This window comes from Rhea americana, unplaced genomic scaffold, assembly GCF_003343005.1.
Source record: "Rhea americana isolate MKP2758 unplaced genomic scaffold, rheAme1 scaffold_171, whole genome shotgun sequence".
Taxonomy (NCBI): Eukaryota; Metazoa; Chordata; class Aves; order Rheiformes; family Rheidae; genus Rhea; species Rhea americana.
Window position 1 is genome coordinate 439,641 of NW_028185828.1, and position 10,345 is coordinate 449,985.

The following is a 10,345-nucleotide window of genomic DNA, read 5'->3' on the forward strand; positions in this document are numbered from 1 at the left end:
AGCGGCGGCGGCGGCCGGAGCAGCGCTGCACCGCCGCCCGCTCCCCCGAGTGCCCCACCATGAGCTACGCCATGGAGGCCCTGGGCAACCCCTCGTACCGCCGGGTGACCGAGACCCGGGCCACCTACAGCCGCGCCAGCGCCTCCCCGTCCAGCGGCTTCCGCTCGCAGTCGTGGTCGCGGGGCTCGGGCAGCACCGTCTCCTCCTCCTACAAGCGCCCCAACCTGGGGGCGTCGCGGGCCGCCTACGGCTCCACGGTGCTGAGCTCCGCCGAGAGCCTCGACGTGAGCCAGTCCTCGCTGCTCAACGGCGCCGCGGAGCTGAAGCTGAGCCGCTCCAACGAGAAGGAGCAGCTGCAGGGGCTCAACGACCGCTTCGCGGGGTACATCGAGAAGGTGCACTACCTGGAGCAGCAGAACAAGGAGATCGAGGCGGAGCTGGCCGCGCTGCGGCAGAAGCACGCCGGGCGGGCGCAGCTCGGCGACGCCTACGAGCAGGAGCTGCGGGAGCTGCGCGGCGTCCTGGAGCAGGTGAGCCACGAGAAGGCGCAGATCCAGCTGGACTCGGAGCACATCGAGGAGGACATCCAGCGCCTGCGGGAGCGCTTCGAGGATGAGGCGCGGCTGCGCGACGAGACGGAGGCCACCATCCGCGCCCTGCGCAAGGACATGGAGGAGGCCTCGCTCATGCGGGCCGAGCTGGACAAGAAGGTGCAGTCGCTGCAGGACGAGGTGGCCTTCCTGCGGGGCAACCACGAGGAGGAGGTGGCCGAGCTGCTGGCTCAGCTGCAGGCGTCCCACGCCACCGTGGAGAGGAAGGACTACCTGAAGACCGACCTCACCACGGCGCTGAAGGAGATCCGCGCCCAGCTGGAGTGCCAGTCCGACCACAACATGCACCAGGCCGAGGAGTGGTTCAAGTGCCGCTACGCCAAGCTCACGGAGGCGGCCGAGCAGAACAAGGAGGCCATCCGCTCCGCCAAGGAGGAGATCGCCGAGTACCGCCGGCAGCTGCAGTCCAAGAGCATCGAGCTGGAGTCGGTGCGCGGCACCAAGGAGTCCCTGGAGCGGCAGCTCAGCGACATCGAGGAGCGCCACAACAACGACCTCAGCACCTACCAGGTACCGCGGGGCGGGGGCGGCGTCGGGGGGGGCGCGGGGCGAACGGGGAGCCCCGAGCGCAGGGCTGGGAGCGGCGCAGGGCGGCGGGGGCTCAGCTCTGCGCCCCCGCTCGCAGGGTGTCTGCGTGACTTCCTGGGAGTCTCCACTTCGGGAAGTTTTTTTTTTTTTCATTTCTTTCTTTTTTGCCGTGTCTCTGCATGAAAAGTAGCTCTTTGTCACCAAGGTTTTGTGCGTCTGTTGCAGGACACGATTCATCAGCTGGAAAACGAGCTTAGAGGAACAAAATGGGAAATGGCACGTCATTTGAGGGAATACCAGGATCTCCTCAATGTCAAGATGGCCCTGGATATTGAAATTGCTGCATACAGGTACAGTAGGATCATTGCAGATGTGTCTGGAATATTAATAGCACTGCAGATGCTGCWGCTTCTGTGAAGCCTTATCGCTGATAAGAAATAACTAGATGCTTTGAACATAAGTGGGATTAAAACTTGACCAAATGTGTTACAACTTTCAAAATCTATGCAGACCCAAGAAGTCTTTAGCATAAGACCCCAGGTTTGTTAGTGACCAGCTCTCTGGTAATCAGTGGCAAAGCCCTGGGGAACAGGCTAGCATGACTCCTGCAGTGGCACGTAGTGCCGCATCCTGCCCTTGTTTACAAAAACAGAAGATGAAGCCAAAGACAAGGTTATTTTTAATCTTTGTTTCACTTTGCTTTTGACAAGCAAGTGGTGCTTGTCATTTGAATTCCCTTTTCTCACTTGAAAGACAGAGTGYACTTGCTTGATCATGGTTGCAAGCAGGGAGTGCTGATCTGCTTGTCATAAATACTTTAGTTTTTTTGCTCAAGTTTCCTTTGGCAGCCACTTTGAACTGATTCTGGAGCAGGAACGCTGCTTGCTATTGCCACCACCTGGCAGGCTTTTTCAGCTGCCTTTGCATCACTTCATAACTCTAATCAGAACTACTGATTTTTCTGGGTCACAGGCTTAGATGAAAGAAACATCCCTGTGAATATAAGGGAAGTCAAAATAGAAAACAGCTTCAGATCCCTTGAAGTCCTGACATTGTCCATAGATGAACACAGACAACAGATACCCCAGGTTTTATGGCTGTTTATTGGCAATGATAGGTTAGCTGAACAAAAATTAAGTCTCTAGTTTTCAAAGACAGACTGGGAAGGTGGATGCCCAAACTATTGAGAACTAGACTGTAAGCTCCAGTTGACTCTGAATCTTAACCACAATATTTTGAGTCCATGAGTCCATTGGGTACATCTAGTTCCCTGCTGACCTAAGTCATAATGAATCCAAAGAAGTTACTCAGTTTGCCATGCTGAAGTTCTTGACCTTAAGGATGAATTTTACCTTATCAGCTAAAGGTGTTATGCTTGCCATGTGTAAACCAAGCCGAGAGCTGTTTGCTGAATATGAATTTTCCAAAAGAGMTGATCTAAGGAAAGAGGAAGCCAGGCTGAGGATGATGGATTATGCTATCAGCTCTATACATGCAAAAAACTATTTTCATCCTGCTGATAAAAATGGAAATATTCTAATAGCTGTCCCCATGTTGGGTTTCTATGCTCACTCTCCTCCACCCCTTTTGGTTCCCCTAGGAAACTACTGGAGGGCGAAGAGACAAGATTCAGTGCCTTCTCTGGAAGCATTACTGGACCCATGTTCACACACAGGCAACCATCTGTCACAATAACAAGTAAAATACAGAAAAAAGCTGAACCACCAAAGCTGAAGGTCCAGCACAAATTTGTAGAAGAAATCATTGAAGAAACAAAAGTAGAGGATGAAAAGTCTGAAATGGAAGATGCCCTAGCAGCTATTGCGGAAGAAATAGCAGCAAAGGCCCAGGAGGAAGAAAAGGCAGAAGAGGGAGAAGCTGTAGAGGAAGAAATTGCTCCAGAGAAGGCTGCTGCAGAACAAGCAGCTGCACCTGAGGAAGAAGAGAAGGAAGAAGCAGCTGAAGAGGAAGAAGCTGCAAAATCTGATGAAGCAGAAGAAGGGGGCTCTGAAAAAGAAGAAATAGAGGAAAAGGAAGAAGGGGAGGCTGAGGAAGAGGGGGAAGAAGCTGAGGCCAAGGGGAAGGGAGAAGCTGAAGAAGTGGATGCAACTGTAGCAGAAGCAAAAGTAGAGAAGGTCAAAACACCTCCAGCAAAGTCACCACCTAAATCCCCACCTAAATCTCCTGTAACAGAGCAGGTCAAGGGAGATCAGAAAGAACCAGCTGCAGAAGTGGGAAAAGGTGAGAAAGCAGTCAAGGAGGAAGAGAAAGCGGCACCTCTGGAGAAGCCAGCAACACCAAAGGTAGCCTCYCCGGAAAAGCCTGCGTCTCCGGAAAAGCCTGCATCTCCAGAAAAGCCTGCGTCTCCAGAAAAGCCTGCAACTCCAGAGAAAGCAGCAGCTGTGGAAAAAACAGTGACTCCGGAGAAGCTCCGTTCTCCAGAGAAGCCGGCGACTCCAGAGAAGCCGGTGACTCCAGAAAAGGTTCGTTCTCCAGAGAAGCCAGTGACTCCAGAAAAGGTTCGTTCTCCAGAGAAGCCAGTGACTCCAGAAAAGGTTCGTTCTCCAGAGAAGCCGGTGGCTCCAGAGAAGCCCCGATCTCCAGAGAAGCCAGCCTCCCCGGTCAAAGATGAAAAGCCCGTGGTGGAAGAGACCATCACTGTCACAAAGGTAACAAAAGTTAGTGCAGAGGTAGAGGCCTCTAAGGGGTCCAGGAAAGAAGACATTGCTGTAAATGGTGAGGTAGAGGAGAAAAAGGAAGAGAAGGAGGCTGAGGAGGAAGATAAGGGAGTTGTCACCAATGGCCTAGACGTGAGCCCAACTGATGATAAGGGTGAAAAAGTTGTAGTAACCAAAAAAGCAGAGAAAATCACTAGTGAAGGTGCGGACAGTACAACCACATATATCACAAAGTCCGTGACAGTCACTCAGAAGGTAGAGGAACATGAAGAAAGCTTTGAGGAGAAACTAGTGTCCACCAAGAAAGTGGAGAAAGTTACTTCACATGCTGTAGTAAAGGAGATCAAAGAGAGTGAATAAAACAAATAATAGCAAAATAAAATTAAAGAGCTTGGGTCGGTGCAAAAGGTTAAGCCATACGACAGCTGCAAAATGCATGTGAGTGACGGCTTTAAAGCAGAATGGGTTCTCTCATGGAGGCTCCAAACACACAGTATTTTACTTTTTTGTGCAATATAGGGGAGGGGGGGGGAATGCATGCAGGCTCAAGATGTACTCCCTCCACAGAGCTTGGGGAACTAAAAAAAAAAATAATAATAGTGCATGAGATGAAATGTGCAAAGGAAGCTTTTGAATTTCCTGAGCTGTTGGAGGGACATATCTGAGGAACGACTTAAGATGTATTATGCAAAGAACCAACTGAGCCAAAAACAAACAGAAAACAGTAATAGTAATATTCATGAGAAAAACAACTCTCCTAGCCTTAAAGCTACTTATAAATAATTATGTTTACCTCACTGGTGCAATTAGGGTGGACTTTTGCTCATGGGAGAACCTAGTTGACATGCACAGTACGCAACCTTTTGTTGTTTGATGTAAAACCGTCACAGCAGTTCTTGCTCAATAAAGGTCAATACTGAAAACATGATTTGTGTGGTGATTCTCTTCTAATTAAAATCCTTCCCTGAAGTTTGATTAAGCCATCCTGAACAGGAACGGGGTTGCATGGGCTTACAAATTGCTTGAGCTCTTTCAGTTCTCGATCTCCTCGCTCAGAAATCCAGACCRAACTGGAGCTGATGAACAAACGTCCTGTAACTTTATGTAGTTACCTAAGCTCAAGTGTTTTACTGTTACTTAAGCAAATGCTTAAAAGCCATACCTAGTGCTTTCTGGAGTAAGGAGAACTCTTTTGAATTCTGTTAGGTTGGCCTTTATATACTTACAAAGAGGTTGCAATTGCTTTTCCTACTAATGAAAAGGTCTCTAAGCCAYGCGCTTCCAAAATTACTTATCTGAGTAACGCTGCCTGCATAGCACTGCGTGCCAGAACATTAATCAAAGTGTAAGAAAAGTACTAATTTTCCTGTGTATATGCTAATGTCAGTATGTAAGGAGAGCCTGAAGGACACGGTGGTCTCCAGATCCATTCACTCCTTTCCCGCGGTGATAGCTTGTAGGTAAATCGGTACTGATCGTGGTATGTTTTATGGCATATCTCTCACTTACCACGTGAGCAGAGACACATTAAGTCATTTCAATCAAAGCACCTTGTGTTCATCAGAATATGGTAACTTGGCATTTATTCCTGTCTTAATTATAAGGTGGCATCCTTCTCATCAACACTCTATCTCAAATGATCCACAGCGRAAATCTTTCTCTAAACAGAAAGTTTCAAAATTGAGAGCAAATAAATTCCTGGAAAAAACAGAAATTCTCCCGAAGATGACACTGATATGAAACATGARAAAACATAATTCATGTTTTACATATTTTTCCATCTAAAAATGATTCCAAGATCTGAACTTAGGCTAASTAGGGCTCAGATTACACCTGATATGATTCATACGTGAAATCAAATGAAAGCATTTTTTTSCTTTCTAGCAGAAAGAGAAAAATGATTTGAGATTTTCAAGCTTCCTGAGGACTGGCCTATGTCTGCTGCCACTTACAGGTTGGCTTTATTAAGGACAAGGCTATTTAAGGTGCCCTCTAAAACTCACACTAGATGGAAAATAAATTAAACAAACGGAGACAAATGAAACAAATGGGAACAAGAAGGAAGGCTCCCATTCCAGTTTGGTGGCGTTCTACACACRCATKTTGCACATAATAATGTTTTTCTTCATCTAGTCAAATGCTTATACAAAGTAGTGAGGTTATTGACGATCAAATCCGTGTGCTATCAAGACCTGATATTATGTTTATTGCATTTCAAAAGGAGAGCAGAGAAAGGGAACGGCTGCTGCCTCCTGAAATTGGCTGACTAATCGAAGGTCTGACCAAAATCTACGATTCACGTATGCCTTCCAATTCTTTATCCTATCAATTATTGAAAATCAAAGAGTTTTTAATTGAAAAGGTAATGCATATTCCACACTGGAGAACACGTAAGAAGTCCACAGCGGATAAGCCTTTCAAATAAATCCAAACACCTTTGTGCAGCAAAGTAATGAATGTTTCTCCTGCTGATATCATTAATGGAAATCTGTGCTCAACAGATTGTTGGTTGAGTGACATTTAATTAAAGTAGAATTAGCAAATAAAATGGCAGCTTCTCTGTAGCAAGCATATTCATGAAAGTTACATGTGTATATGGACATAAAAATAATTATATATTTATGAATAAGATGTTAACYAGCCTATTGTCAGTGCAGTCAGAAGTAATGCAGAACGGTATTTGTACCAAGTTCTGCTAAAATACAGAACTCCCAGTGGACTGTGAGCACTGAACCAACTTATTTGTCTCTTGGCTCGAAGGTCCAATGTAAATTTTTGAGAGCAACAACATTAAAACAATAACTAAAGCAGAGATCAATATTTAGCATAAAACTTTCTTTCCATATGCTTCCAAATAAGCCTCAGAATTTGCTAAAATGTCACAGACTGTGAAGCCAATGAGCTGCTCACAACAGAGAAAGTCAGGCATCTTCAGCATCAAGAACAAAGAAGGATCATCCCTGGGCGCTGAATTAAATTTTSATCATACAGGCATAATTCCTTTTGCTGCCACTGTTCATTCTGTTTAGAGAATTTCTTTATGCTATAAAAAGTGTCACCTAAACTACTCCCAGGAAATAGGATGGTCAGAATTTTTGGTGATTGCTAAATAAAACCAAACAGACCAGAGGGGTTTGCAGAAAGCACTGACACAGCCTGCATGGAAAGTAAACTCATGGGCTACCCCTTCACATGGTACATTTCATAACATTATTCCCCCCCCCCTTTTCCACCCAAAGCATTTCACAGTTATTATCTATGCCTGCATTTTTTCTCTGTAAAATCTAACATATAAATTCTTAAGTTAGTCTATTTCCTACTGCAAATGTTTCTCTCAAACCCTAAGAGAAATAATTAACAGGTTAACACATTTCTAAATATTTATAAAACTACAAGATCTGATTAATATTTAATTTTGCCAAGAGGTTTTGTCTGCTGACATCTGCAATCAAACAGTTTCAGAAGATAGTGTAATTCCAGGGCACAGAGGCATAAATATTATGTTATTTGCCTGTTTTGCATCAATTACTTCTTGACTCTGCATAACCACTGAAGGAATTTATTACTTTCAAACACCAGAGAAGTTCACTAATCAACACGAAAGATGGTGAAGGAAAAAGTAATAATTAAAGTGCTCTGTGAATATTTATGCATTTCATTTAAGGTAGGCTATCAAGACACCTAGGGACTTCAGGAGCTGGGGAGCTCTAAAACCAGAGCTTTGTACCATTGCAGGTGGCTGGAGAGCTATGATTAAAAGATTTTCAGCATTCCAGAATTAAAATCCAGGTGAAGCAAAATGTGAAGTACTGTAAAACACATACAGATTGCATTTGTTAGGGTGCTGAGTCAGGCACCAGAATTTTCTCTAGCTATCAGGGTCTATGTTTTTTCCATTCACCTGCAGGCTTTTTTCCTTCTAAATTCAGGATTAAATTACCCTTAATTGATCTAGGAAGGCAGAAAATGATGAGTTGCAAAATATTTAGCTACTGGAAAGCAAATTCCTAGAATCTGGATGTTATATCTGTGCAATGTTTTCCTCTTGCCATATAGCAAGAGGAATATGCTTAAGTGTGTACGTACATGATGGGTATGTGTATCTCGGGGGGGGAAAAAAAGGGCATTCAGGACCTCTTTGTGTTTGTCCTTCCTGTGATAAGAACTTGCCTGTGCCGGACTCAGTCTATTCAAGCAGCACGAGAAAACTCAGGGATAGGCTTGCTGCTTCTCTTGCAGCTGCAACTTGGATTAAAGCAAGGGAAAGTTTCTACCCTGTCTCCCTCTGCCTGCGTTTACTGCATTGCGTCAAAGWGCGCTCCTGGATTTTCAAAGGTAAAACAAGCGCTGCCAGCAGAATCTCTGCAACCCTGAGAGCATTTGGGTGTGCAAACACACACTCCACCCTCCCTCTCACTCGTTTACTTGCGCATCGAGGCGGGGGTTGGGGCTGCAAACTAGGCTGGGCAGCCCCTGCAGCTCCTACTCCGCAGCTCACTGCCACTGAGTCACTGTGACTCACGCACTGCCTGCACAGTCTAGTAAAATCTCTCCTTCAGCTGCAATGCATAAAAAAAAGGAAAAAGAAATACACAAGGAATGAGGATCAGACCGAGATACTCTGCAAGAAGAAATCTGTGCTTGCTGGTGAGTCTCCAGATGCCCACCTCCTCCCCGTGCTGGTCTGAGGGAGACCCTGGCAGTCTGAGTGCAAAGCTCTAGAAAGCTGCAGTGAGGTAAGACCTCACTACATTCTTTCCCCAGAAGAGAAATAGATMTGAAGAATTGAGTGAAGAAGGGGTTTATCGGTCGGAAAGAACATGAAAGAGGAAGCGAAACCAGATACCGTAAAGCGATGAAGTTAGGAGGAGCTCATAGTGCTTGCAGGAAGGCAGAGTATGGGCAGTGGGTTGAAAAATGCCAGTTTATTTCACAGTGATTCGGCTTTTATCTATGCGATGAGTCCCAAMGTACTGCGTAACTAGTGCTTTATGCTCTGCAGGCTCAGATCTGCCATGCTAAGCACTTTTGATAGGGCCCGTAAGTGAAATTCCAAGCCTCATCTCTTACAGTCAATACTTTGCTGTAATTGAAGTTTTGTGTTTGAACTAGGGCTATCACATACCAAAAAGGAGAAGGCCTCCTGTATTCCAACCGATAACTCTTAAAAGTGCTGAGCAAACAGCTTGGCTTGCGAGTCTCTCGCCTGTTATGCTGCAGTTACCGCACACTGCTGTCTACTGCTTTGAGGGGGAAGACAAAACATGCTTTRTAAGAATATGTCTGCATAAACACACATGTAGAAAAATCTCTATTAAGAGTAGAATAATAGAAGTTTGAAAAGAAACTATCATCAGAAGAGCTGTCGAAAAAAACCCCAAAACTAATTTTGAATTGCCGGCCATCTGGTTCTCAAAAGCATGAAAAGGCTGGGGGGGGGGGAGCATTAGGAACTGCTACAGTGACTCCCTGAAAAAGTTATTAGACCTATTACATGCAAGCATTAAGTTCTATTTCCTGAATATTTTTGGCAAAACTCCTTTTTCTTTCTCCTATTGTTTCTCTTCGGAAGACAGACCCAACGCTTCACTTTTTTTTTCAATAACTTTCATTGCTCAAAAGAGAGAGGTCCATAAAACTCCCTCCCTCTCAAATTTATATAAAAAGAGACATTTTCTTTCTTACTACATGGGGCCATCAAGGAGAGTTAGTACAACTCAACCAATTATATGAAATCAGTGCACAGAATTAAAGAGTATCCCAACTTCTTAGGCAAAATTCAGCTAGCAAAATCTGACTGAAAACCTACCTGTTCTAACCTGAGTTTTCACAAGTTCAGCTTATTTAGAGTGATTTAATTTGTAGCAAAATTTTGCAAGTTTTTTATCTCACACCTGCCCTCAGTATAACGTTAATTCTATGCACTAACTATAGCCTATGGAAATTAAATAGGTTCAGGGTACACAGCAGGAGGACAGTAACACTGCCTTCTGAGTTACTGTCAAGCTTTGCTGTGCTTGCAGCCGTTTGAGCTGTTACAATTTCATGTCTGATCACAGATCAGACCAGACCTTTCCTTGGCTGATACTCAAAAGCTTAAAATGCTCTGAYAAATTCTGAGTGGAGCAAGCCTCTTCAGTCCACAGTGGCACAAGGACTTAGGATAGCACTCTGTGCAAAGGCAGTTCACATAACAGGGAAGAACTCCCCTCACCACTCTGGCATTTCCCCTGCAATACCTCACAACAGGACTCAACCACTCAAACCATTTATTCTTCCATCACTGACAATACTTTCTTTGGAAATGTTAGCAACATGTAGGCATTTGATTTTTTCACCCACATTAAGAACTCCCCATACCACCATCTGCRTATTAGGCCCCCAGCACATGAACTAGAGCAACAGAAGCCGTTGTCTCTTATCTTGTTACAGGGGGTTGAAAGATGAATATTTTGCTGTAATTATGCACACAATGATACATATTATCCGTTGTTAAATACATCAGTGACACAACACACACACAAGGAA

At 45.0% G+C, this 10,345-nt stretch overlaps 1 protein-coding gene across 2 annotated transcripts; it reads left to right on the top strand.

Annotated features, from left to right (window-relative positions):
• The first annotated feature begins 45 nt into the window (after positions 1-45).
• Positions 46-4,745, top strand: NEFM (neurofilament medium chain). Of its 2 annotated transcripts, XM_085301023.1 has the most exons (4): positions 46-1,121; positions 1,365-1,489; positions 2,740-3,479; positions 3,516-4,745. In XM_085301023.1, the coding sequence occupies exons 1-4, from the start codon at positions 60-62 to the stop codon at positions 4,175-4,177; spliced, it is 2,589 nt and encodes an 862-aa protein (XP_085157149.1). In that variant the 5' UTR covers positions 46-59; the 3' UTR covers positions 4,178-4,745. The 2 variants fall into 2 exon arrangements, with proteins under 2 accessions (XP_085157149.1, XP_085157148.1); XM_085301022.1 differs by having other exon boundaries at positions 2,740-4,745.
• The last annotated feature ends 5,600 nt before the right edge of the window (positions 4,746-10,345 follow it).